The following is a 27746-nucleotide window of genomic DNA, read 5'->3' as shown; positions in this document are numbered from 1 at the left end:
TAGGAGAAGCAGTAGGGAGGTCCCAGAAACTCTGGGTATGTGCATAATTTTGTTTACCCACTGCAGAGTAAACAAATGCTATGCTTGACTGAAGGGCTGCACCAATCAGATAGCCCTTCCAGACTCTTGTGCTTACGCTTCTGTCATTTAAGGAGTCTAACCTTAAAGAAACAATAGTAACCTCAGGAAAATAATTTCAAATAATCCCATGAAGAACCATTTTCATTGAAAGCCTTTTTCTTTTATTCATTTTGCCCACTCTTGCACACTTTCAATCTTTCGTTTCCTGATGCAATCAGCTGATCTGCGCAGATGTTCCCCAGAAGTGATTTCTAAAGGTATATTTTCATTCTTGTGCCAAAAATGCTCCTGTTCTCTTTCAGTCAGGGAGCAGCAGGAGTGCTGAGTACCGTGACTGATTTGACCAATTATCACTAGGCAGCAACATCTTCATTTGTGACCCCTCACTTTGAATCCATACAGTAAACAAACTTTAATTTTACTTGGATGAATTGTAGTAGTGAATAAATGTTAAGAAGTTGCAGATTGCTCATGGATATTTTGCAAACAACAGTAACTAGAAGTTTATATTGGGCAGTAGATCAGGGATGATTAATTGTACTGTAATATTTGTTTACATAGCACGCAGGGAGATCTGAAAAGAAAGCTTTACGGAAACAATGGCGTATGTTTTCTTGACAGACTTCTAGGCTCCAGGTGTTCCCATTTTTTACCCATGTGCACAGAGGCATTGGAGGGATGAGGGAGTCACACAAGCACCCCTGGAAATGCAGTGTCAAATTGGGCAGCAAAAGTTGCTGTTTAATTTGGAAACCCCTTGCTGGGAATGGGACAATTTTAATAACTCCTCATTAAAACTCAGTGACAGGAAGAGACGTAGGTTTCTTTTGCAGCTCTGGAAAGATGAAGAGAACAGCTTGAGAGCAGGGAAATGAAGATGACTGGAAAGAGAAAATATCAAGAGCAACCAGTGACAAAACCTTGTGTGAGGAGCAGAGCCTAGATTAACAAAACCACTGCTGAGATGTAGCCTTGATTAATCCCTTCCCCATCCCACACATCCCCCTCCCCCCCCCCCACATCCACGTCAGCAGTAGCTGCTGTGGCCAGAGAGAAGGTCCAGGGACATCTGCTGCGTGGGGGCTGCAGGTGGAACAAAATAACACCCACACTCCCTGCTGACCCTGTCTGGTTTCCCTGCAGGTCGTGTACTTCACTGCCACCTTCCCATACGTGATGCTGGTCATCCTGCTGGTGCGAGGAGTCACACTGCCGGGTGCCGCTGAGGGGATTGTCTTCTACCTGAAGCCAGATGTCTCCAGGCTAGCAGACCCGCAGGTGAGTGGGGGCAGATGAGGTTCTGGCTTCCTTTTCTCAGGGGAGGCCTTCAGACTGGGAGAAACTCATTACAGGTTGAGCAGGGCCTGGCCCCCACATTGTGCAGATTCTCTGCTCACATCTGCAGCATATGGGCATATTAGGTCACTGCTACTCATGGGCTCAGCAAAATCAGAGGAGTGCATGAAATATTCAGCATGCAGCAGATGGTTTTGCTGGGTCTTAAATACAAATAATTAAGGAAAGGTGGGGGGGGAAGCATCTACGACTTTCCATTTCTTCAGGCCTGCTTAGAGCTTTGTTTGCCTGGGACCAACCACATGGCATCAGTGAATGTCCCAACATGCAGCTAGGTCTCTTCCCCCATCCAGGTGGGCAGAACTTGGGACCCCAACCCAAAGACCCCAACATCTCTCCATCACAGCAGGTCGCTTTCCTTTCCAGGAGGGTTCAGAAGTGCACGCAGGCTGCATGCACCATTTCTCCAGGGTGTTAATGCAGCTCCCCAGCCCCAAGGAGGGTATTTAAATGACATTGCTGCTAATTATTCTGCTGCTAAATCTTTCTGTGGAGGCAGCCAAGCAATATGCTTAGCCCACAGCCTCAGCTTACCTCCCGCATCTTCCCAGATGGCCGCAGCCCCAACTGCTCCCAAACCAGCTGCCAAACACACTATCTTCCCCCAAATGGCTTTCAGATGCAATTACGTGTTGTCAATACAAAATCTGTGGTGCGCTAAACACAAGAGCCAGCCGAACATAAATGGCATTTTAATATTGAAATAAATAACAGGGGGGCAATGGAGGCTGAGTGCATTTTATTCATGGCAAGAGCTTATTCACCGAAAGCCTCCTGACCTTTAAAAGCCTAAACAAAGCCAACGTGGTCTTTCCAGGCTGCGGCAAGGCAGCATAGCAGGAGTGAGGAATTCTGCTATTGATTTTAGAGAGTGCAAAGCTTGGGTGCAAAGCTGGATCTGTGTGTGTACCCGTGCCACACTCCTGTGGATCTCAACAGCACTGCCCAGGCTGGGGTTGTCTGCAGACTGTCAAATTGTAGCTGCCTGGCTGTTTGCTGCTGCTTAGAGAAAAAAGAGAATGAGGGGGAGTGTACAGACAGAAAGAGGGCTGTGTTCCCTCCTGCCTGTCACCCTGGATCTGTGACAGGGAGTGGGAGCAGTGCTGGATTTCGCCCTGCAGCAGTTTGGGAGACCAAGGCCCAAAAACCTTCTTGGGGAAGAGGGATGGAGCAGAGGGGAAGGAGCCCACTCAGCATTGGCCAATGCCTTTGTGTCACTCTGATGTGCAAACACAGACCCCATAAGAACATTTTCCTAGAGGTCTTTTCATCTGATAGTTCAGTTTCCCAGAGATGTATTCCAGTTTCTGCATCCATTGTGTCCCCCTATCCCATACAGTTTGTTCAGCTCTGACGGAGGGGTGTTTGCCAGGCAGGGCACAACCACTTATTTATTTTGTCACCAGGTCTGGAGACCACTGACGTTCTCTGTTCCAGGTCTGGATGGATGCAGGCACACAGATTCTCTTCTCATATGCCATATGCCAGGGATGCCTGACAGCTCTGGGCAGCTACAATAAATACACCAACAACTGCTACAGGTAAGAGAAGCCTAGGTGCCTTGATCTTCCTGGAAATTTGCTCAGAGACAAATTGCACAGGGCTGTGCCTGATGAAGATAGACCTTTGGGCAACGCTATTTTGAATAAGGACAGGTTCATAGTTTGGGATGGACTCAGCATAGGGATTGAGATTGGGTAGGGCAATGCAGGAGCTCCAAGAGAAGTGTTTTACCAGCCCTCTCCTGCATGAGTCAGCTTGGAATTGGAGGGACTGGAAGAAAAGGAGTGGATATGGAGTATGCCCAGCCAGTATGGGGATACCACAGGCTGTTTTGATGGGGTGAGTGAGAAGGGGCTACACAGCTATCTCTACTGTCACTTGCTAGGTAGGGGAAATGGTACAAAGATGATGATGGCTGGGCCCCCTGTCTCAAGTTCTTCACTAACAGCAGGGTAATGTATTGCCAGTGGCATTTTGATCCTCTCAAGGAGATTAATCAAGTCTATCTGGCCTCTTCCTTGCCCTTGAATTACAGCTCTATTTTCTCCATGGCCTGACATGAAGCTCAGTAAAGACATCAAGACCGTTTCTGGCACATTCCTCAAAGTCCTGTGGAGATGGGGCTCTGTTATTACTTCCAGTATTGCTCCACCGCAGATGGGAAAATTTTACAGTGCTCTGGAGACATCAGTCATCTCTTCTGCCCTTCTCAAAGAAGTGCTGCTGTGGCTGCTGGCCAGGCAATTAATACTTTTCCCACGGCACTCCACAATGTGTCTGTCACTCATGGAGCACTGACGCTTTCCTCTAGTGTCTTATGTGCCTTGCACTGTTGGCATGGCTCTAGATAGCTCTCCAGCCCAAATACACTGCATACCTGCACTTCTCCATAGCAATTGATGGTTACTTTGGAGGGAGCTGAGGAGCAGTATTGACACTCCTCAGTGCTTGGGGAAGCTGAGTACGGAAGTGACCCTAAGTGGGCCCGCTGCGCAAAGGGAAACAGTGTGCTCTCTCATCTCCTCCTGCAGGGACTGCATTATGCTCTGCTTCCTGAACAGTGCCACCAGCTTTGTTGCTGGCTTTGCCATTTTCTCTGTGCTGGGTTTCATGGCTCGAAAGCAGGGTGTACCCATTGCGGAAGTGGCTGAATCAGGTAGGTTTTTTCAGCAGACTTTGAGCCTGAGGAGGCTGGGGAAGGGGGCTTTTCTGAGGTGAAGCCCAAGATGTTATCTACAGTTTACATAAGAATTCTGTTCCTCTGTCCTTGGAGTCCACTAGGAATTGAACATTGGGGGAATTTTCAAACTAAATCTGATTCAGCACAAATTATTTGAGTGTTCTGTGGCTAGAGACTCCCAAGATGGATGAATCCGTGCCTGGTACTTCTGAAATGCTTCTGAAAAGGACAGCAACAGTTTCTAACCTCAATATGACTAAATTTCAGTCTCTGTGTTCCCAAACCCTCAAATCTGCTGCCAATTTTGCTTAGGTTGAACCCCCATGGAGCCTGCAGAGAAGCCTGGACTTAGCTGAGAAAACTGTGCATGCAGTCAGCATACATCAGGCTCTGGCTTGTTGCAGTGAGCAATGGCCATGCTAACTCATGCACAACAGCACACTCATTGCCACCTAGCTGGCATGTGCAGGGCCAAGGACATAGATGTTATCTACATCCTCTGTCGCTGTGCTGTCTGCAGTGAGGTCTGCAGGACCAGTGCTTTCAGGTGTGGTTATGCTGCTGTTTGTTGGCAGGTCCTGGTCTGGCTTTCATAGCATACCCAACAGCAGTAACAATGATGCCCGTGTCTCAGCTTTGGTCCTGCCTCTTTTTCCTCATGCTGATCTTCTTGGGACTGGACAGCCAGGTACAGCAAGCTAACCCTCCTTCTCCAACTCCTAAGTGTCTGTTGCCACTCTGCGCACGTCTTCATGCCTATGGGAAAGGATTAGGTGGTTATATGTTTTGCTGGTACCTCAAATACATTCTCCACACTGTCCACAGCTCTTTCACACCACAGATACTCACAGCCAGGGCTGAAGAGAGGCCAGTGGGTATATGTGGTGGCATCTCTGTTTGGCATCTTTATCTTCACATGTATGCGAGGGTGTCCCAGCACATCTCCATATGGGGAATGGTCTTACATCCACTTCTTACCCTCCAGGAGGAAAACCCAGCAGAGCAGTGTGAAACCCTGGTATGCAGGCTCAAGGGGAGAGGGGGTGTCCTGGCTTGGCTGCCAAGCAGGGCATTCTGTTCAGACTCTACTTCGTAGCACCTAAACCTTTGAACCTCCACTTCTCTTTGTTCCCTGAATCAAACTCCCCTCTTTCCTTACCTTGTTGATTGTTCTCCTTCACACTGGCCTAGCTGTCTTGGGAGAAGTCTTCGAGTCTTGAGGAGAAAAGGACAGTGAGCATGTTCTTGGGGAAGGGGAGACATTAGGCTTTGTAACCTATATTCTCCTACAGTTTGTCTGTGTGGAAAGCATGGTGACAGCTCTTATTGACATGTTCCCGGGAGTGTTTCGAAAGAAGGGACGTCGGGAGCTGCTGATCCTGGCCATTGCGGTGATGTGCTACCTGCTGGGCTTACTGCTGGTCACTGAGGTAAGAGAGGTGCAGCTGGGCTACAACCAGACACCAGAAATCCTGCATGACTGCTCTGGAGGAGCACTTAGAGGCAACAGGCTTGTCTTTGATGCTTTTGTTTATCCTTTGTTTTCAATGCATTAGCAGCTGTCTCTCAGCCACTGTCGCTGATGGTGTGATGCTCCTGCACCTGTTATGGAGCCACAGAGACAGCCCTGCAGCTCAATAAGGCTGCCTTATGCAAATATCACCTTGCTCAAGCAAGCTGAGCTGCATATTCAGAAGCTGTTCTAAGGGCAGTGATCACTTGCTGGTTGTTTTGCATGAGGAGCAGGGTGGCAGGAGGGCAGGATTGGGGTAATGAGTGCAGCATCATCTTGCCTCAGCCAAGGGAGAGCCTGTTGTCTCTGGACCAGAAGCAGCAGAGTTGTGTTGATGCAATGCCAGGCATGTGATCAAGAGAGATTCAACTGTGAGAAACTGAACTCAGGGATTCCATGGATTTGGTATGCCCCTCGTGTGGAGGCATCTACACCCATTGTTGCAGTACACCACCTTATATGTGTTGGGATTAAGGGATTCCACTACTATGTCAGTGGATAGAGAGTCCTTCAGCACCCTTGGAAAGCATCTGCTTGACTTCTGTTGGCATGGCTTTCTCTCTGGAAAACACACATGGAAATATGAGGCGACTGAATTCTAGAGCTAGCTGATGGCAAGTAGACAGGGCTCAACCCAAGAGATAGGGGCAGCAGGAAGTGATGTGCCTGCCATCATGGGGTATGGACCTTGAGAAATATGTAAACATGGATGCAGGCAAAATAAGGTATCATCTGAATATCCTGGCAATCAGGATCCCCATTTCTTAGATGCAGAGATTTTCACTGTCATAGTGCTTTGAAGTAATGCTGGAAACTTGCTAGGTGATTAACAAACAAAACCAAACCAATAATAAAGTGCTCCTGTGGACATGGAAACCTGCTATGACTCCCTTTTCTCTACCTCTGTTACAGGGTGGGATGTACATCTTCCAGCTCTTTGATTACTATGCTGCTAGTGGCACGTGCCTGCTATTCCTGGCCATTTTTGAAGTCATCTGTGTAGGATGGGTATACGGTAAGTAGAGGACAAAAACCTGTGCTGCTGCTTCTCAAGGCTGGGGCTGGGAAAGTGGAGGTGGATGGAGAAGATTCACCACTCCCTTAGGAAGCAAGGAAATGCTGTAATTACCCTCTTTCTTGTCTGGTTTCCAGTGTGTTTCCTCACAACATTTTTTAACTGCTCTACATTTGGAGTAGAAATGACTTTTCCATCTCTGAAGCTTCCTTATCTTGTGTTACCTTGCTGCTCTTTCCATTCATCCTATGGGTTAGAAAACCCAGCTATGGAGGAGTGACTGCTGTTCGTCAGACTCTGTTTCAGTCTGTACCCTGTACCTCTGGTTTAATCCTGCCAGTTTGTTTCACACAAAGTGCTGGAATACAAACTTACTGCGTGCCACTTCTGTGATGATGCATACTTTATATTTTTCATGGGCTGTGATGGCAGTCCCAAAAGAAATGAATGGATGTTTAGGGAGGAGTACAGGGGCAGTATAGTAAGTTGGCAATGATATTTCCTGGGAATATTCTTCCAACTTCTAAAAACTTGTAAGTCAAGGATTTCCAGAGCTGAAAGTAAAATCTTCCTATTTATCTTCTGTATTTTTTTGTAGTTGGCTCATGTAAGCATTTATCATCCAAAAAAAAACCCCTACAACAAGCAGTTCCACAGCTCGGTCTGTTGTGGTATGAGGTATCACAACCTTTTGCTTGTTTTGAACCTGCCACCTGCCAGTTCCTTTTTCTGCCCCACAGATCTTACTTCAGAAGAGATAGGAGAACAGTCACTCCACATTTGCTTTCTTTGGTATGTGTGGTTTTACGGAGTTTGCCATGGCTGTAGTGCACTTGCTGATAAAGATGTTCTCATGCCATATTCTCCAAACACTCAAACAAATCGAACCAATTTCTGGTCTGGAAAGACTTCTCTCTCACTGAAATAGGAGCAGGTTCTGCTGCTTCTGCTTAACCTTCCAGGGATGCAAGAAAAGTGTGTCTGTAGGAGAGATTTATTCTAGAGAGATATCCTGGGAGGGAAACTCAACTGAGAGCTTGCAGTGCCAGACCTTGGCCAGATTTGAATTTAATCAACTTCTGTAAGTTCCCTGTGAGATTTCTAAGGAGAAGGAGATTTCCATCCATGCATAACAGGGCTTTGCTATCACCACCCTGAGCTACATTAAATTTACATTACAGTTTGCCCATTTTTCCCTCCTTCTGCCCTGCTCCTCATGGCAAGTAGCCATTCCATGGGTCTGATTCTGGGCTGAAATGCAGACAGTAGGCTGAGACAGGCCATCTTAGTAGAAAAGATGTGCCTAGTGCCAACTACTGCTTTTTTCCCAGCCTCAGAATTGGCAGGACCAAGCCTCTTGCTTACACTGTGAAGAATTACAACGTTTTTGCTAACACAAATACACGCTCTGAGTTTCCCCTCTCCCAGCACATACGCCAGCCGCCCACCACTTGGCAGCCTCCCTCTGCTGACAGGCAGATGCTCTTGCTCAGATCTAAGGCTTTCCTCACATACTGCTCTCTGCCTGCACAAGGACCTCACAGCATCCCACCTACCAATCCTGTTTGCTGCAGGGAGGGACAGAGGTGATTTGGTTTCTTCCCCCACCTGTGTCCCTTCCATTTTTGGCGACACAGCCCTCGTATAAGTGGGTACTCTTCTTGTGCACTCGGGTTGCAGCATGATGCCACAGAAACATGGTATGGGAGTGATGTTTTCGTTTTTCAGGCAGTCACAGCATGCATATTATGATAAGCTGTTGCAGGAGAAAGCACGTGCCTCCATCGCTGCATGAGAGCTGGGGCTGAAGCCCTTGGAACTGTTTACAAAGCTAAAGCAAACTGATGCCAGCAGGCACCTGTGGGTGGCTGCAGGGTGAATCTGTGTTGAGCTGGTATAAATCCTCCTCTCTTGCTCACATGCAGTGTGTCTACCAGCAGCAGCAGTGGGTTCCTCCTGGCTGGATCCTGCCCATCAGGCTGCCCTAGCTGAGTTTGCTTTATCCTCTTGGATGCCCCTGCTACAGGCAACCTCACATTGTTACTTATGGATTGCAAAGGCTCTTTAAAAGCAGCTGCTACCCAAATGGCACACAGTTCCTACAGTGCCCCAGCAAATGTCCTGCCAGCATTTTCATGGTTTTGGCACAGGCGTGGGCACTGCAGGTTTGGGACAGCAAGAGAGCAGACACAAGCTCAGAGCTGTGGCGTGGCACCAAGGCCATCATGTACTGACTTCCTGTGGATGAAATTCAGTACAGATGAATGCAAATAAATGCAGCTTGGGAGAAAAGATTTAAAAGAGAGAGTTTTGTCATAGGCTCTACACTAACAGTTCAAACAGGATGTACTGTATTGTGATTTAAATCGGCAGACAACCCAGCACCATTCAGCTGTTTGATCACCCTCTCACCTCACTCGGGGGATATGGGACAGAAATGGAAAAATATAGAACTTGTAGGTTGAGATAAAGGCAGTTTACTCAGACAGAAAAATAGGAGAAAATTAATAACAATAAGAATATACAAAAAAAGTGATGCACAGTTCAATTCTCACCACCAACTGACTGATGTGCAACCCATTCCCTGAGCAGCAGCTGTCCTCCCAGCCAACTCTTCTCCATTTTGTTGTTCAACATGACACCACATGGTGCAGCGGTGGCCAGTCTGCATCAGCTGTCCTGGTTCTGCACCCTCCCATCTGCTTCTCCCCCCTCACTGGCAGGGCAGCACCAGAAGAACACATGTCCTGGGCTCTGTGCAGCACTTCACAGTGACAATCAGAACATCAGCACGTTACCGTTATTCTTGTCCAAAATCCAAAACACAGCACTGTACCTACCACTAGGAAGAAAATTAACTCTATCTCAGCTGAAACCAGGACATATTGAGAAATATTTCCTGGACTATGTACTTCATCTGTGAAACACACTGTTTCTGGGTGGGGAAGAAAAGAAAAATCTTTGTCCCTTTCATTACTTGCAGTTGTTATAAGCTGCTTCTAATATTCTGAGAAGGAATGGGGACTGCACAAATCCTCTAGCTTCCAAGTTGCACAAAAAGCCAACGCTGAGTGATTGAATTGATGATTTCTTTAGCTTGATTACTTTTCCATATCCTGTGAAAAGCAGAACACGTAAAAGCTCCCATTAATGTACTTTCTGAGGCTGTTCGTGTCAGTGTCCATCGTGTTTCACCACAACACCCTACTGTTTGCCACAGTGGTCCTGGAAACACAGGACCTGATGGAAATACTACAGAGAACAGGGATGGGAACAGGTGGACCCACGCTGTAACTAACTGTAAGGTTTGTGTTGTTTCCTTCCTGGAGAATAGACGTGCACTGTGTCTTTCTTTTGGTCTGGCATCTTTGTGTTTCTTTACTCACTACATCTCTCACTAGATCTTAGATCCAAAATTTGCAGTGAAATTGACTTCAGCCGTCAGTGTGAATTAATTTATCCATCGTATATCTGACATCATGGTGTGTTTCTGTGGAAACACTGTACGGTGTAAGAGACTGCGCTATGCCGCAGCCATATCATTTATCTCACTCCCCTTTTTTTCCTACCTCATGGAAGATTTTGGCTTTGTGGCAGAACATATTTTTATATTATCTCCCCTTCATCCCCAACATATTTTCAGAAACATTATCTGAAGCCTCATGGGATTTGTAGCTTGGAAGTTTTAGGGTTCTGTTTTCTGATGTAGGCTGGGCTCCTACACAAGGCTGCATGTCCCTTGATATGCGCAGCTTGTTTTTGCTGGAAGCTACTTGTTAACTTGCCAACTCAAGATGGGAACCATGAGGTATTCAAAGAACGTGCTCCTCCCCATCCCTCTTTCCTAAATGCTTCAAAAGCTGGTTTTAAGGGAGCTTTCCTGCAAATATTAGTCATGGGATACAGAAAATAACACAAAGAATTACAGAAAAGAAAAACATGCTTAATATGCTTTTGTAGAATTCACACAAAGGAAAAAGATCTTGGGACTTGGTTCTAAGACAGAAGAACATAACACAACAAAGCACATTAAATACTAAGCACATGGTAGTGTGGCAAGTCCTCTAGGATAAATTTTGCCCACCCTTCTGGTATGAAGATGCAAGGAGACAAGGTCTCAGCTCATTTGGAGATAGGAACTCTGGCAATGAGTTCACAATTGGATGAACAACCCTAAAAGAAGAAGCAATTCTTTATCAGCTAAGCATTATGATAAAACTTCAATAAGGCAAATACAGTAACCATTTCTATGGGCAAGTTACCTCCAGCTTTTTGTTTAACATTGCCCTATTTTACCTAAGAAAGTCTGATTTAGTATCTCTAGTAGTTAGGAAGATCTTAGTGCATTCTTACGGGTGCATTCTTATGAGGATCTATGATCTATGAGGATCTTATTCCTTGAAGACATCCTAGAGCTAGAAGGTCTGCTGATTTCCACTTGCATTATGCTGTCTTCTCTATATATCACTGCATGCATTTCAAGTTTATGCTTTGGTTTGAGAAGAGTCGGTGGATAGGGTCTGATCTGTGGAATGATTTTTAGGTGCTCTTTAGAGGTATATCCCACTCTGTTGAATCATGGGGTTCAGGTGGGTGCAGGCTAATATGGGCTACGTAAGAGAAGCTGACTTATTTTTAAACCCTGACATTAACTTGAACCCTCTGAATATTTCTTGAACACAGGGTCAGATCTTTCCGTGGTGTTGTGATGTGTGTACAGAAGTTAGACTTTAATTTAATGGGCCAGTCATGCAACTTTGGGGAACAGTGAGAGAAGGAAGAGATCAGGCATCCACAGATTAACTTCTATTGAACAGAACAGCAATACTTGCAGATAGAAGACTTGTTTTCTAGCAGAGTTTGGATTTTCGGGTGTTTTGGTTTTATGCCAAAAAAATAAATATTCTGTGGAAAGCAGGCTCTTCATGACAGGTGAAACACCCAGTTCAGTGTGGATTCTTGACATAAACTCTTTGGTGCGTTGAGCTGGTAACAAAGAGAGGGTTTTATTTGGTGTTCCCTGCTCTCTTTGTTTCTTGCATCACTCTGGGCTCACACATTCCCATGTGCTCCATCTGCAAGAGCTTTCCCTTGTTGACCTGTAAATCAAATACCCCTCAAGCTAGGGTCTGCATTCTCTGACTTACAGATGCTGCTCTCTGAGGGACAGGTTATTTATTTTATGTCAAGCTTTCTGGAAAGTTATGGCTGAAATTAAAAGCCTCCATCTGTATTTAGCCACAGGTGAGCATTCTGGATACCAGGAAAGTCTGTCACATGCTCTTATTAGGGTAGCCATGTTTTTTGCCAGGAGGAAACACTGAGGATAAAGAAATATGGGATCTGATATGAGTTGTGATTGAAGGAAACAGCAATGATCTTACGTCCTCACTTCTGACTTTGTCTCTGTGCTGGCTGGTGGCCAAGGTGCCAACCGCTTCTACGACAACATTGAAGACATGATTGGTTATCGGCCATGGCCTTTGATCAAGATATGCTGGCTGGTGTTCACCCCGGGTCTGTGCTTGGTAAGTGCGTGCAGTTATGACAACATAACAGATTGTTCTGGGTCCCCACATTCTTCGTAGGAAAGGCTGATTTGTCTTCAAGGTGCTACTGTCATTTTATCAAGCTCCTTGCGGAGAAGTACAAGTTTATCCATAGCTGAGGTGTCAACTTTTTTCCTTTGTAAAGCCTCATCTTTTGCCTGGAAAATTAATTTAGCCTGAAAAGCCATTATTTACAGGCCTTGTTTACTGACAAGGCAAAGGAAAATGTATCCTAGAAGTCTGAAGAGCTTTGGTCAAATTACTTTTGAATAGAAGACTGGTGAGTGTTACACTGTTGTGAAAAACTTGCTTCAGTCCATGTTCCTGCAGCCTCCCATTTTCTGTTCATAAATATCTTTCTATGGCCATTTGCTTTCTGTGTTATTAAATCTCTTTGAAAACTTTTCAGACAACTGTATTAAAAAACAAAACAAAACAACAAAAAATCTTCAAAGATAAGTTCCTGCCTCTTTCAAGTTCATGTCCAGTTTTACTTCACTGACATTTACAAGTTTTCTGTGCCAAATTCTGATTCCACGTCTGATCTTGTGGATTGTTTCTTTTGTCATCAGTGGGAACACAGACAGGATATAGCTACAGTTTACGCAAGAATTCTGTTCCTCTGTCCTTGGAGTCCACTAGGAATTAAATATTGGGGGAATTTTCAAACTAAATCTGATTCAGCACAAATTATTTGAGTGTTCTGTGGCTAGAGACTCCCAAGATGGATGAATCCGTGCCTGGTACTTCTGAAATGCTTCTGAAAAGGACAGCAACAGTTTCTAACCTCAACATGACTAAATTTCAGTCTCTGTGTTCCCAAACCCTCAAATCTGCTGCCAATTTTGCTTAGGTTGAACCCCCATGGAGCCTGCAGAGAAGCCTGGACTTAGCTGAGAAAACTGTGCATGCAGTCAGCATACATCAGGCTCTGGCTTGTTGCAGTGAGCAATGGCCATGCTAGCTCATGCACAACAGCACACTCATTGCCACCTAGCTGGCATGTGCAGGGCTGGACTGCCTGACTTCCTCTACTCCCTATGCCCTGGCTATGTTTGTGTTCTGTGTTCCCCAGGCTGTCTTCTTGTTCTCCTTAATTAAGTACGCACCCTTGAAGTACAACAATTCTTACGTGTACCCACCCTGGGGCTACGTGCTGGGCTGGCTGATGGCACTCTCCTCCATGGTCTGCATTCCTCTCTACATCATCTTCATCCTCCTGAGGACCAAGGGATCCCTGAAACAGGTACTGAGATCGTGGTCACTGGGTGAATTGCTGCTGCCTCCCTATGACAGCTCATGGGAAGGGCCCCAGGGAGGATACACATTGCACATTTTTCCTCTGAGAAGGCAAGGAGAAGTGTGAGTGCCTTTTCCCCAGAATGCCTGACAACTATTATTGACAACATGTAGGGCTTGGGGGGAGCACAGCTTTCAGTTTGATCATCAGTTCTCCAGGGTTTTCCCTGGATGACAGAGGGCCTCCCAGTGTGTGCTATCTGAGGCCACATGCTGGCTGGTTTTAACATGCTGATGATGTTAGTAAAGATGGCATAACACCATCTTTTACTTCTCTTCCTTTACTGACTTGTGCCAGCGCAAATCAGGTACAAAAACAAGATTTGATTGCTATTGGTGGCCATGAAGAGGTGACGAGGTCGGGAGGGAGCTGCCTGGTATATCTCTTGATAAAATGGCTTAGTGGAAGATAAATTGTAATTTCTCTTTGCCACTGAACACAGATTTAAGGAAAGGCACCTCAACCTTTCAACCTTTTAACTTCCCTAGCTATTTCAATTTGGAAATGTATCCCTCCCAATGTAAGACAATATAAGTCAATCTTGTGGCAAGTTGTCGTGATATGGTTTGCTCCAAGTTCAGATCTGGAATCCTAACTCTCCTAGCCCTATCTTGTGCTTCAGACCACTTGGCAGCCCTGCACCTTCCCTATCCCACAGCCAGTTTGAAGATGGTCTTGATGGCTGACACTGCATCTGACTCCTGACAGCTCAGAGGCTTCATATGCCTTTATGAGGACTCAGGGCTTTCTGTGAAGCGATTGCCTAAATGTCCTGCTTGCTGAACAGGCAAGATGCCTCACTTGTTGCCAAGTTCTTTCAGTCCTCGGACTAGAATGCTGCTGTAAGTGGTGCTAATGCTTATTTTACAGCACATCCAAGAAATTGCTTCAGCCAGTTTCAGACTGTAGCATTTTCTATTTGCCCTGGTTTAGGTTATATTATCTGTAATTTTCAAGAACCCCTCAGTTATATTATTATGAAGAAATCTCCAAATGGATGCTTGTGGCATGCAGGAAGGAGCCAGCTGCCAAGCCTGGGCTGATTCAGGGGAGAATCAAAGCCAACCTCATGAAATCTCCTGGAATATTTGCTTCTGTTTTGTAAACAAGTTTTCTCAAAATATACCTGTTCCATTTTTCCAGTCACGCCCCATAAATGTAATGAATTAGTTTTGTGACACAGCTGCTTCCAGGTACAGTGCCTTTTAACTGAATATTGCAAGCCATTCACTGAAAGTGAGCTTTTAATTGGCAATTATGATCAGTTGCTGCAACAAACTGATTCCTCTTGCTCCACTTGACTGATCAAGAAACACAAATGTTGTTGCTTAATGTGTCTGATTAAGACAGCTCAAGTCCCAAGCATTGAAAACCTGCAGTGAGTTGCTCACAGAGAAGCTTCAGGCCAAGGCTGGTTTCACAAATCACGGGGCAAATGCTTTTGAATAAATGAGTGAAATCCTGCATCCTGGCAGGAATTTCACAGCGAGCAGAAGCACTAAAATTAATCAAACAAGTCATGGATGAGTTGTCTGTTCTGCTGTGGTATGCTGTGTAAGGGAGGAGCGTGCCGTGGCCCGAATAGCCCATGAAAGAACAACAGCTGTGACTGAACTGGGATGGCACAGAAGAGGGCAGATGTGGCAGGAACCCCCTGATCCTGTGTCACTCTGGTGAGGGACTGAGAATGTCGACGAGCGAGGTGTCATCTGCCTCCTACCAGGACAGAAGGTGCCCAGTGCCTGACAGTAACGACATACAGAAGGCTGCACAGCCCCCATCAGACTTTTCAGGAAGCATGGCTACTTGGCATAAGGAAAGGAGTAATTGGACTTTACCCTGTTTTTTCTGTGGCCACACAAAGTGCCTACGGGGTGAATCTCTGGCATCTTTCCACCCAGAAATATATCTGTGGGGAGCCGTGTATGTCAGGTTGTCAGTCCACAGCACAAATCTGAGCCTAGGGATGCAGTAACTGTGAGCAGCTGAAGTGAGCCTGCCCTGCTTCACCCCCTTCCACAGCCATCCAGCAAGAGGGGAGCATGAAGCTGTAAGCATCAGCTCTACAGATGCCTTTGCCCCCAGCAATGGTTGTAGATCACTATTGGGTGCCGGTTTGTTTATCAGCTTAATTAACAAAGACTTCCTCTCCACAGCGGCTCGCACAGCTGATTTCCCCAGCAGAGGATCTGCCACAGCCCAGGAAACACATAGTGGCTCTGTCTGAACAGAAGCTCAAGGAGCAGTCCCTTCCTGTCCAGGAGATGCTCAGCATCACAGAGAGGGAAACTCATTTCTAAGGCACTGAAGATATCACTTTCGTACTCTGAGTTGATTTGCTCTCTCCTTCCTGAAGTGGTTTCTTTTCCTGGACTCTTCCCTTCTCTCCTTCACGTGAGACACCCCTGACTCCTGCCAGCTGTCAGAGGGGTCCTCAGAACTGACACTGATAGAGAGGGAAAGAAATGCAAAAAATGAAGTGCAATAACAAAAAAAGAGCTGAAACTCCCCCCCCTCCCCCCCCCCCACCCCACACACACTCACATAAAAAAAACCATCAGTTGTGTTGGGAGGAGGAAAGGAAACCACAGAAGTGAGAGAGAGCAGAGAATAAAGGTGTGCAGTAGAAAAGTTAGGGATGCAAAAACACAAATTTGGGGTGTTAGCACAGGAAATAAGCAAGTTGGTTCAGAAGTAAATAAGAAGCATGAGGATGACAAAGGGAAATGTATTGCTACATCACCTCTATCCAAAGGAGAGGGTGCGAATAAGGTATCACTGGCTGCAGAGTTAGTGGTGATGGCTTCAGAACAGGAAGAGTGACAGAGCACTGGGTGCAAACACAGTTATTGATGCTGGATCTCACAGCAGGCTCTGGTAGAAAGGGGGTGAGGGCTAACTATCCCATAGGTGTGCTCCCAGTCAGACACAAACTGGCCAGTGAACATGTATCCAAGAATGAAACAGCTGAATCTTTGGTGATTCTCTCAGAGAAGTCATGGAGTGAAGGCGAAGACCCAGAGCAGGTTGGTTAAAATGAGCTGCAGCACAGCAAAGAGAAATGGAACCCTGGAGACTGCACGCCCACAAATTTAACTGCACTGCTGGGGCATTTTATGGAGGAATTAATGAAGGAGTTGATGGGTCTGTTTCTGTGCTGCAGAGTAGCTTTGGGGCAAGAGTGGGAGAAGGATTGTGCTGCCTCTGCTCTGCCGCCAGTAACTGCTCATGGGACATGGCAGGCACAATCAGGCACAATAATCATAAGCTCAGAAGTGATAAAGGGATAATTAATAGCTAAGATGACTTCATTGGCAGCAGACTGTGTCAAATTAAATATTCCCTGTGCCAGGGTGGTCGTGACTGCAGTGCAATGGCTGGGAGGGATGTCATGGGGATGTGACGTTTGGAGCCACACAGCTCTGTCTTGCAGAGGCTGTTATGTCACGTGTGGCCCGAGCACTCAGTGACAAAGCCTACTTGAATGCCTATTGAGATTTCACAAAAGCCAGCAGCAATATCTCCTCAGACCATTTACCACGGTCCAGGGAACGCACACTGGCTTTGGGTCTGCCTTGCAATAGTGCCATATCGCAGCATGCAGGAGACTTACCATTAAAGAGAATCGCAGGTGCCACAGGCTCCTTTCCCTTGTTCCTCCTTCCAAGTAATTGCACATCCCCGTGCTGTGTGGAGATAAACTGCCAGAGCTGAAAGAAAGTGGGGAAATCAGGTCTCATCTGTACAGTGCAGTACCTTTTCCAATTGCTATGGGAACCTTATCTTTTGCGGTCTTATGTGAGTTTAACTGGTGAATTAGCATAGGGGAATTTTTTCCCCATTTAATTGCCTTTCCTTTAACATCTAAAAATTGTTGGTGAAATGAATGCTGAAAGTCAAACATCAGAATTTGTACCTCTCTGGGATATTTTCATTTAATTGGAGATGATTTGCTGTAGAAGGTAGAGACAGCTGGCAAGCCTTGTTATTCTTCACTATGAAGGAGTGCAGCACCACAGAAGGCATCATTTATTTTATTTTATTTATTAAGGAGCTAAACATTGTGTTGCTGCAATGGTCTTGAGAAGAGCTTAAAATCCAGACTCTTGCAGCCCTGCCACACAGTAAACATTTTGGTATTTTTCCCTTCCTGACTAGCAGTACTGCTCACAATTTGTTGGGGTGAGCCATCCTCTACAGCAGGTCCTTATCTATGCTAGAACAACAGCTCCTGGTGGCCAGCACTGCAAGGCCAAGGCATGTGGCAATGCAGTGGTGGCACAGCCTGGTCATCTGGTAAAGCCACCAGCCCCAGGTGTCCTTGAGTGCTTGCTTTCCATCAGCCCCAAAGGAGAGCTGTACACAGGCAGACTGTTTTGGTGGCAGCCACCATCAGAATGGTGGCATTGGTTTTGAGGAGGGAATTTCTCCAGTCAACACAAGTTCAGTAGCAGGACTGTGTCATGGCATCCAGATTCAGTTAACAAGGGTTTCTTGTGTGAACCTTGGTAGGATGTTCAACCCCTTGGCTCCTTTTGCTGTGTCTCTAAGGTGTAAGACAGCGTCTTGCTGCCAGGGAAGCTGTGGAGGTGTGGCCACTCCTTTTCCTGAGGTAGTCTGAAGGCACTGCAGTAATCCTAGATAGAAACAAATCACCTTGCACTTTTGAACACAGGTGTGGAGCTGTGTTACTGCAAATATGATATGAACTGGTTTATCTGTTGCTTATGTATAATCTGATAGCAGTGTCCCAGACCTGTCAGGAAGCAGCATATTTTAACAGTCGGAGGAGGAATTGCTGTCATCACTGAAAGAAATTACAGATTTTCCAGGATCAGGAAGCTCATCCAGACACTCTGGATGGGACTGAGAGAATTGCAGGAAGCTTAAAGGAAAAATCCTTGTCATCTTGTGACCCAAGCTGGGGTAGAAAGGGAAAATACCACCAATGATTATTTGCTGCTATAATCCCCCCTGCATGCAGACATAGTTAGAGATCTACTAATGTATGATTTGTTGAACTCACACAAACATCTCAGGCATTGCTGCACACACACTAAGCATCTGAGAAGTCTTTATCAGCCTCTAGAAGATGCCCACACTGTGGTCAGAGTTGGGTGTCTGTCTGAAGAAAAGCCACCACAGTCCATATGTACCATCAGAAGGGGTAGTATGGAAAGAAGGATTTTGTTTTCATGTAGTTGTTGATAAGACGTCAAAACATAATGTATTTGAAGCTGAAATCCAAGGGAAGTTACCAAATGGTCATTCTCGGCTGCTCCTCCCAGTCAGAGGAAGAATACTGTACAGAAGTGAAGAAAGACATCTATAAAGCACCAATTGCCAGTTTTTGTTACCTTTCTGGGGGGGGCAGTTGTTTTACTTTTCATTAAAAGTTCATTCCCCCTGCCAACCCTCTCCAGCAAGGAAAACCAGGAAAAACATTTTTTTTTTTAAATAAAAGAAGACAAAATGTCTTAAATTTTCTTCTTCCTTTTGTCTTTTTTTTTGTTTCTTTCTTTCTCCTCTTTTTTTTCTCCTGTTCTCCTCCCTCGCTCCCTCCCCCTTTCCAGCCTTTCTTTTCTTCAGCAACGGCAGATGGAAAATAAAAAAAAAGGACATGGCAGGTGAAAATTTTTACTGGAGAAAACAAACAAAAAAGGTGAAATAAAGGGTAATTGAGTTTTTAAGAGTTATTTGCTGGGCACTGTCATCTAGCCCCAAGAGCCAGAAAGGTTGCATCCACTCTTGTATTCTCCAAGCGAGCCCCTTCCCAAGTCCATCTGGCAAGTGTTTTTCCTCAAAGAGAAATTGTGGTGTTCTTGAGCCTCTTTCCTTAGATCCTCATGCAACCAAAGGTGGTTCCTGGTTTGGCAGGACTGCAGCCTCCAGCACCAGAGAGAGGAAGGAGAAGCCATGGTGCCTCTCACAAGGCCTAGGACTGCAGCCAGCAGGAGCCTGACGGGAACTCCTTATGTCCTGGCCCCAGAAGGCTACAAGCCAGGCTCTCCAGGGCTTCTGAGAGAAACTCTCACATTCTTACCTTTGTCTAGCATGAAGTAAAATGCATACTTTCTCATTTTCAGGATGTCTTCAACTTTCTTACAGGCTTCTTTCTCACCACAATGCCACCAGGCAAGGGAAGGAGTTGTCCCGCTCTGCTCTGTGCTGTGCAGCCTCACCTCTCACACTGGGTACAGTTTGGAGTGCCACAGTACAAAAAGGACATAAAGCACTCGTGTGTTAAGGAAAGGTTCTTCACCAGAGGGCAGTGTGCATGGAACAGGCTCCCAAAGGCAGTGGGCACAGCACGGAGCTGCTGGAGTTCCAGGAGCTGGATTCAATGATCCTTGTGGTTCCCTTCCAACTCAGCATATTCTATAATTCTGGAGAAGCTTGGATCTAAGGCCTTTCCCTGCCCTTGGTAACCTTTGTAGCCCCCCGGCAAAGGACAGTGATCTGTAGCTCCTGATGAGATGAAGATGCAGCTGTTGCTCCCTGCACCCCTCAAGAGAAGCTGTGCCCACCATAGACCTAGTGCAGTGGTTAGTTTCATTAACTACCAAGGACTTGGAGCTGCATCTCACTCCTTAGCAAAGTTGTTGATTTTGTCTTGATCCTATGAATGTAATGCACTTTGCTAAGGGCCAGGAGAGGTCAGAGGACTGTAAAACCATTGAACCATACAATGACTTTGGTGAAGGGAACTTGAAAGATCATCTTGTTCCAACCCTCTGCTGTGGGCAGGGTCGCCAACCACTAAATCAGTTGGATCAGGTGCTCAGTGCCCCATCCAACCAGGCCTTGACTGCCTCCAGGGATGGGGCATCCACAATCTCTGTGGGCAGCCTGTGCCCTATGACCGCTATGAGTAAAAATCTTCCTAAAATTTAGCCTAAATCATAGAATCATAGAATCACAAGGTTGGAAATGACCTATAAGATCATCTAGTCCAACCATCTCCTCATCACCATTGCTACCACAAGCTACTAAACCATATCATGCAGCACGTGATATGTCCTTCTTTTATCCCTTCTTTTAGTTTAAAGCCATTCCTCTTGTCCTATCACCATCAGGTCCCCCTCCTGCTTGTAATCTCCCTCAAAATACTGGAAGGCCACAATGGGGTCTACCCAGAGCCTTCTTTTCTCCAAGCTAAACAAGCCCAATTCCCTCAGGCTTTCTTTGCAGGAGAGGTGCTCCAGCTCTCTGAGCATCTTCACGGCTCTCCTCTGAACCCACTCTAGCAGCTCCACATCCTTTCTGAGGTACTGGAGACTCCTGGCTTGGACACAGTATTGCAGTTGGGCCCTCACGAGAGCAGAATAGGGGGGACAATCCCTTCCCTCACCCTGCTGGCTACTCCTCTTTTGTTGCAGCCCAGGGTGTAGTTGGCCTGGACTACAAGCACCTACTGCTGGCTCATGTCCAGCTTCTTGTCCATCAAGATCCCCAAGTCCTTTTCAGCAGGGCTGCTCACAGTAAGTTCTTCTCCCAGTCTGTACTCATGTCTGGGATTGTCTTGACCCCAGTGCAACACCTTGTTTTTGACCTTGTTAAACCTCATCAGATTCTCATGTGCCCACTTTCCAAGTGTGTTCAGATCCCTTGGGATGGTGTCCTTCCCTTCTATTGTGTCAACTACACCACTTAGCCTGGTGTCATCAGCAAACTTGCTGAGGGTACACTCAATTCCACTATGTTCTTGATTAAGATGTTGAAGAGCACCAGTCCCAAGGCAGAACGCTGGGGAACATGACCAGACTACTTGTTCACAGAGCTGTTGACAACAACCCTCTGGCTATGACCATCTAACCAATTCTTTATCCACAAAATAGTCCAATCTTCGAATCCTTACCGCTGCAACTTAGAGATAAGGATGTGGAGCATCAGATCAGCCTGTTGTTCTTTGGTTTATTAGGCTACATGCACTTACGAATAGTTTACCTCGTATTAATTAGCTAAAAGGGTTTGAACAGGATGAGGAGGGATTAATGTTAATCAAATGAGAAGATAATATAAGCTTTCAGAAAGTGAAGATTAAGACATGAGGCCTGAGGGACTGGGGAGATGTGTGCATGCTGCCATTCACTTCCCTCCACAGCACAATAAAAAAGACTTAATCACTGAACATCTTGGTGTGGACAAGGGAAAAGAAATATTTCTAACTGTGCTTGGTGGGAGGTGAATTTATTTTCTTCCTTTTTGCTTTTAAACCCAGAATAAGCTCTGCCCTCTTGGCTGCTCCTGGGACATCATCCTGGTCTGTTTTGCATGCCTGACCCACAACTGTCTCTGCACAGGAGGACACACATTTTTGGAGCTGTCTGTTCCGGTTTGTCAAGCCAGCACATAAAAATCTGCATGGAAAGGGAAAGGATTCCCAGGGAGAAATGCTTTAAGTGTCTGTGCAAAGCCAACTGTGGGCAACTAAGCTCGTCTTGCTTTTGGTGACTTGCCAAGATCACACTGTGAAATGCGGTCTCCTCATTTTTTCTTCTTTTTTGAAATAATTCTGTGGAGCAATTTCCATCCCAGCCTGGTTTATGGCTAGGGCAGGGAATGTCTCCTCATAGCAGTTTAGAATGGTTGTACTGGATAGGAGATAGACTCATTCTCATTCCTTATTTGCCAGTAGCCAGTAGACTTTCCTAACACATGCTTTGTCAAGTATGAGGCCGTTGTTGTACCATGGTGTGGGTAATGATCTCTGGAAACAGAGGAGTAACAAAAGGCAGTCTTCTGCCTCTCTCAAGCTTGTATTTAACAGTAGATGAAACGAGGTTCTTTTCACACGGAGAAATAAACCCACTCTCCCAAACAAAAAGCAACCTGTCACTTTTCCGCACCCTGAGAAGGGCCATAACAAGCTCATCCTATGCAAGCATCTCTCCACAAAGTTCTCTAGCTTTGAAGTAAGGATGCCCTGAGAGCTGGAGCTTGGTATTTCTCCACCACAATCTCTGAGACCAGAGGGATTTGTGCTGGGACATTACAAGCAATGTGCAGGCATGCTGACTAACATCAGAAATCAGTGTGTTAACCTCTCCACAATGGCAGAATGCAGCCTGGCAATGGGAACTGGCCCAGTGCTGAGGCCAATTACTTTGGGGAAGATGTACTCATATTGTCCTAGTTTTCTGTGTTATGCTTTTGGATGAGGCACAAGTTCCCTAGATGGGCTGTAGGATGGTGGCTCCCATTGGCACTGGTGCAATGCAGATGTCACTCCTGTTACGGGAACAGCAATAGAGTCCTCTCTCCCTCATCATACAGCCCTGCCCCATGGGCATCTGTCCTGCTGCCAGAACTGGGCTGGCTGCTCTCCTAGGACTCAGCTTTAAACCTGCTGCCAGCAATGGAGTAAGATACTAGATAAGTGGAACTGCAACCCATTGACAGCCCTCAGTCATTGTGCCCCACGAACCTCCTCACCCAGGAGCCAAAGCATGACAGTGCATGTCTCCAGTTTCAGGCTTGTCTAGCTTTTGTCAGAGCCTGTGAGTGCAGGGTGCTTAAGCAATGCTTTGAGAAAATGTTGATAATGCGGTGACGAAACAGGACAATGCCAGGAATTTTATTTTTAATTTATTTCATTTGGTGAATTACCTGCCCCAGCCAAGTAGACACAGGTTTTAAAAGTTATTTACTGCCTGAAGTTTTACATGGTTTACATAACATAATTTCCTGTATGAACCAAAAGAGTGTCACCCCAGACTCTTCTCCAGGTCGGGATGGGGGGCATTTCCCTTGTAATTGGAGGTGGAAGAGCTCAGTCTCATTCCGCTGCTTCCCAGGTCTTTGTTCAGTAGGGGCAAGGCTTTATTTATAATGGCCAGGGGTTGCCTGCTCCAAACACCTCTCCAGTTCCTCTTGTTCATCCCATTTTATTGACCCAAATAGAGCTGTCAGCAGCACCTTCGGGTTGTTCTGGCCAGAGTCCCTTGGCCAGGCTGACGTATGTACAACCCATCGAGCGACGGCAAAGCAATTTCCCACCATCCAATTCTATTGATAGCAGCAAGTCCCCCAGGGGATTAAATATATGATTACTGCAAACAAAGGATCGCTTTGTGTGTGTGCATCACAGCAGAAAGGCAGGAAGTGCTCGCCCTCACCCATGCCTGCACTGTTCTGTCCCTCCCGCTTGCACGTATCAACATTGCCTTGCACATAGGTGCGTGCGTTGACCCTTCCCTTGCTGTGTACATGAGGTTGCATCTGCAGAGCACTTCACAGAGGAGACTGGCGTTGGCTTTTCCCATGCTAGAGACTCTCTTGCTAGAGACTAGAGACTTCTCCTTACTCACTGACAGTTTGTTCCGATAACCAGTCCTGGAAGGGCTCACCCTATAAAGAAAAGCAGGAACTTCTCCCATAGACATTTCAACACATTTTTCTTAAAACACTGTGGCATTTTGATGACTAAACTTCTTTGTGTCCAAAGAATTTGTGACCAATTTGTAAGCCATGAATACAATGCTCCCCAAATATCCTGAATGCTCTTCCTCTTCTCCTTCACATTTAACAGACCTGGATTCTCCATCTCCAGGGGAGATGTGTGCATGTCCCAACACTGGCTATGGTTTTTCATCTTCTCTCATCTCTCCTCCTCTTCTTCTTTCTGAGGATCCTCTGCTTATCACAACAGGGATAGCTGTGGTTGGCATTGATTATCCTGCCTCTGTTGTCCTTTTTCCTTGGCTTGCATCTCATACCCAAATCTGCCCTCTTTCTTCTCTACACTGAGCACAGCAGCTCAAGTATTCCATAACAGGCTTCTTTTCCCTGTCAGAGTGGGTTGCTGTATGGTTGTAATAGGAAGTGACAGAAACTCTACCAGTATAACTGCACTTCTGCTGATTTAAAACATCCACCTTAGAGCTTTTATAGGCATAAGCCTCTTAATAAAGAGGGGGGAAAAAAAAACAACCATCCACGCTCCTGGCAGAGCTATGCCAATGATGTAACTGGACCTAAGGGTGCATTTACTTTAAAGTTAGGTGGCTTAACACAGTATGTGATTTCAGTTAAATCTTCTAAAGCGTTGTGTGGACACTTCTATTTATGTCCTGTTCATGCTGATTTTAATTTATATTAAGTCCATCAGGATCATGTCTAAGCTAAGTTGAACACAGGTTACATTTCGCACTACTTTTGGATGGATTAGAAGGACTAGAGCTAAATCATTGCTGTCCCTTCTGGGAGCAATTTCCCTGGTAGAAATATGTTTTTGTACTTCAACTACATTTAGCAAAACAGCCTACATATATAGGCATGCTTGCATCAACATGACTGCGTCCAACTATCACCTAAATGGTCTTTAAACTGTAATAAACCTGCTCGCAAAGTAGGCTACTCTTGCTTAATTTAGTCTAACTCCTTCTGCCCATGGATAGGTACTGTAATGCTGACAGAAGTCCTTTTTCCCTGCAGAAATCCCATGGCTGGTGTTTGTTTTAGCTTTCTTCTGGTTCTTGGAGCCTGGTGCCCCTTGTCACTGCTTGCCAAGAAGAGCACAGCACAGGTATATCAGAAACCTGAATCTCCCCAGGTATAAAATCTTCACCTGAACCCCAGGCACATTGGAGCTCTGCTCTGGGAACTCCTGCTTTTAGAACATCTCTGGGGAGAGCTGAAAACTCACAGCCAGGTGGCATACCCTTGCCACTGCTTAGAGATGAACCAGCAAACATCTCAGGATCTCATTAAACCTTTTGCTGCAGGTGGCCACAAAGGGCCGTAGGAAAGGCAATGCAGATCCAGCTTCAGCCAGCAGCAAGTTAAACTTGTGTCACAGTGCGATGGTGTGGCTATCAGCACCATCAGGCTGAGCTGCCCTCCTGTACTGGCCATCCTCATGTGTCACCACTAGCTTGGCTGTGTCAGGGAAGGAAACGTTATGGCAGTGCTGAGGTCTGAGCTTGGTGCTGTGCTTTAGCAGTTGACAAAGCCAAATGTGTCTGACCCCTGTGAAGCAATGTTTACCTTCTCGCAAGAACTTCCCTGTGTACAGATATTAATTCCTATCATGTGGAAAAATTGGTCACATACCTAAGTATCCCACTGGAGGTGAAGACTATTCATACAAAGGATGAGCAGGGAAAATGCCACTGTGACCTTTTCAAATAAATAGATTTTTTTTTAGTAACCTAATATCCCCTCCCTCCCATAACCTGCTAAACTGCTCTTCTTCATTTTGTGTTGGAGGCCACTTGGTCCTCCAGGTCTCACCTGAGATCTGAAAGCTCAGTGGCAACAGGTCGCTAGTGGAGGAAGTTTTTCTTCCAGGTTTTTCTAGACTACATGAATTAAGATGATATGGACAGGACAAATAAATGAAAAAACACTGAGCTTAAAAGAACCTGGCTGTTTCACAGCTGCTAAGTCTTACTGACAAGATTTCCAGTTGACGTTATCTTGCTGGTTCCCTGCGTCCCCATAGCTTTCCAGGGGAAAAAAAATACATTGGTGAGTCCAGAACAAATATGCTCCAACCTAATATGTTTTCATTTTGCGGGTCACTTTTAATCTCCACTGGGTGTAAATTCCTCTTCTTTTGTTGTATTTATTTTCAGTTTTGTTCTTACTATATTTCTTCTACGCTTTTTTTTTTGTTGTTGTTCCTCCACCATGTTCTTCTTTGTTTGTGCTGCAGGCAATGAAAATGATTTAAAAATGCCTGGTTTTGAAACAAGTGATTTCCAGACAAAATTACTCCCAAGGCCTCCTAGCATCTGCAGAGACAAGTGGCATAAATGTACTTTTAAGATCAGTGGGTGAAAGCAGTTGCAAATAACAGCACTAACAGTGGGAAGTACTGGACATGTTTCTGTGGGAAGGACATTTCCAAGAGGTCATATGTCCCAGGAGCATGGCCTGTGAGGAACTATGGATGTATGTAGTAAGACCTTTCTCTGGGCCATAGGACTGATCAATCTCAGCTTGACAGGGAGATCACAGAGGGTGCCCAAGAGCAGAGGGAACCCCAGTCCTCATAGCTTTCCTGGAGAGAAGAGGGCAGCAAGACTGAGAGGTCACACAGCCGAATATGAACAGATGAGCTGATGAAGCAGCTCTAGACCCTACCAGATGAGTTCTAATCTGTCCATCTGTGTTGAGAGTTCATATATACAATAGTACTCATGAATGGAAGATGAGAAGACAGTGCAGGAATTTCTGAGCTTTACCCAGCCTGGTCTTAGATATTTTCCCTATCTGTACCCTGCTGACCACTGATTGAGCAAGGATGGCTTGAGTACCAGGTGTCAGAGTGACACTGAGCACAGCCTGCCATAGGGTGGGAAGAAGGAAGCCGACCAACCTGGCCCCAGTGCTGGCTGTCAGAGTCATTGAAGATGTGGAGGCTGTGCTTTAAAGTGGGCTCCCAAATACAATGGCTGCCAGATCTGCTGTGATTGCTAGCCTTCCTTCCCTTGGAGCTGGTGGGCTGGGGGCCTTGGTGAGAGCCAGGCAGCCTAACAGATGGCAGCAGCTCTTTTCAGAGAGTGCAGCTCTCTTCCTCTTTGCAAATTATCCTCGAGTGATTATACCTCTGCTTATTTTACAATGATTGTGCTAATGATTTTTGCAAACGAATTTTAAACTAAAAGATGGCTAGCCTGATTATTTGGCTGCTTTTCCTGCTGTCATTGCATCCAATATCTGTTATTCAGAAAACACTCTTTGCACTTGTGTTTACTCACCCAGATTATACAGTGGGGTTGGGCTCTTTTGCTGGATAATTCCCAAAGCCTCCAAAAGCTTTGGAGCTGGCAGCCCAAATGCTTCAAACACAAATACTCAAGCCAGCGAGTATTTGTCTGAGTACCTGCCAAGCTCTCATTTTCTGTGAACATGCTGGTGAATTAAAATCTAGTCTCATGAATGTTTATGGACAACAACCAAGAAAACAACTCCAAATCCCATCCTTCCAAACAAATTCTACTTCTCTTCTAAGGCACATTCCCAAATTCATTTGAGCTCACCTGCCCGTGACTAGTTCTAATCAAGTATAAAATATCCCTGGCCTCTTCTGTTGGTCCCACTTCCCTTTCTCCTGGAAAGAAAAGCTTTGCTTGTGTCAGGCTGAGAGAAACTCTTGCTCTCCTGTGCCTTTGATACTGACTGCTTGTTTCCACCTCTAATTCACATGGCTAATGTTTTGCAGAAAACATGTGTTGCTTTCAAATGCATTTTTTTCTCCCTTCAGTGGAAATGGCTGCTTTGAGCAGTGGTGTATGAGGTGT

General features: G+C 45.8%; 1 protein-coding gene across 3 annotated transcripts in view; it reads left to right on the top strand.

Annotated features, from left to right (window-relative positions):
- Window positions 1–19193, top strand: part of SLC6A12 (solute carrier family 6 member 12) — a 37053-nt gene extending 17860 nt beyond the window's left edge. For 2 of the 3 annotated variants that reach the window (XM_042890519.1, XM_042890518.1), the window contains exons 7-15: window positions 1225–1359; window positions 2875–2978; window positions 3972–4096; window positions 4696–4808; window positions 5413–5550; window positions 6546–6648; window positions 12076–12176; window positions 13273–13443; window positions 15654–19193. In XM_042890519.1, coding sequence (XP_042746453.1) covers window positions 1225–1359; window positions 2875–2978; window positions 3972–4096; window positions 4696–4808; window positions 5413–5550; window positions 6546–6648; window positions 12076–12176; window positions 13273–13443; window positions 15654–15797 — 1134 coding nt within the window. In that variant the 3' untranslated portion in view covers window positions 15798–19193. The other variant, XM_042890520.1, reaches the window with a different exon arrangement.
- Window positions 19194–27746: the final 8553 nt, after the last annotated feature.

This window comes from Lagopus leucura, unplaced genomic scaffold (genome assembly GCF_019238085.1).
Source record: "Lagopus leucura isolate 7727_CA_CO unplaced genomic scaffold, USGS_WTPT01 Super-Scaffold_100159, whole genome shotgun sequence".
Classification (NCBI taxonomy): domain Eukaryota; kingdom Metazoa; phylum Chordata; class Aves; order Galliformes; family Phasianidae; genus Lagopus; species Lagopus leucura.
This window is presented reverse-complemented; position numbering and strand designations above follow the sequence as displayed.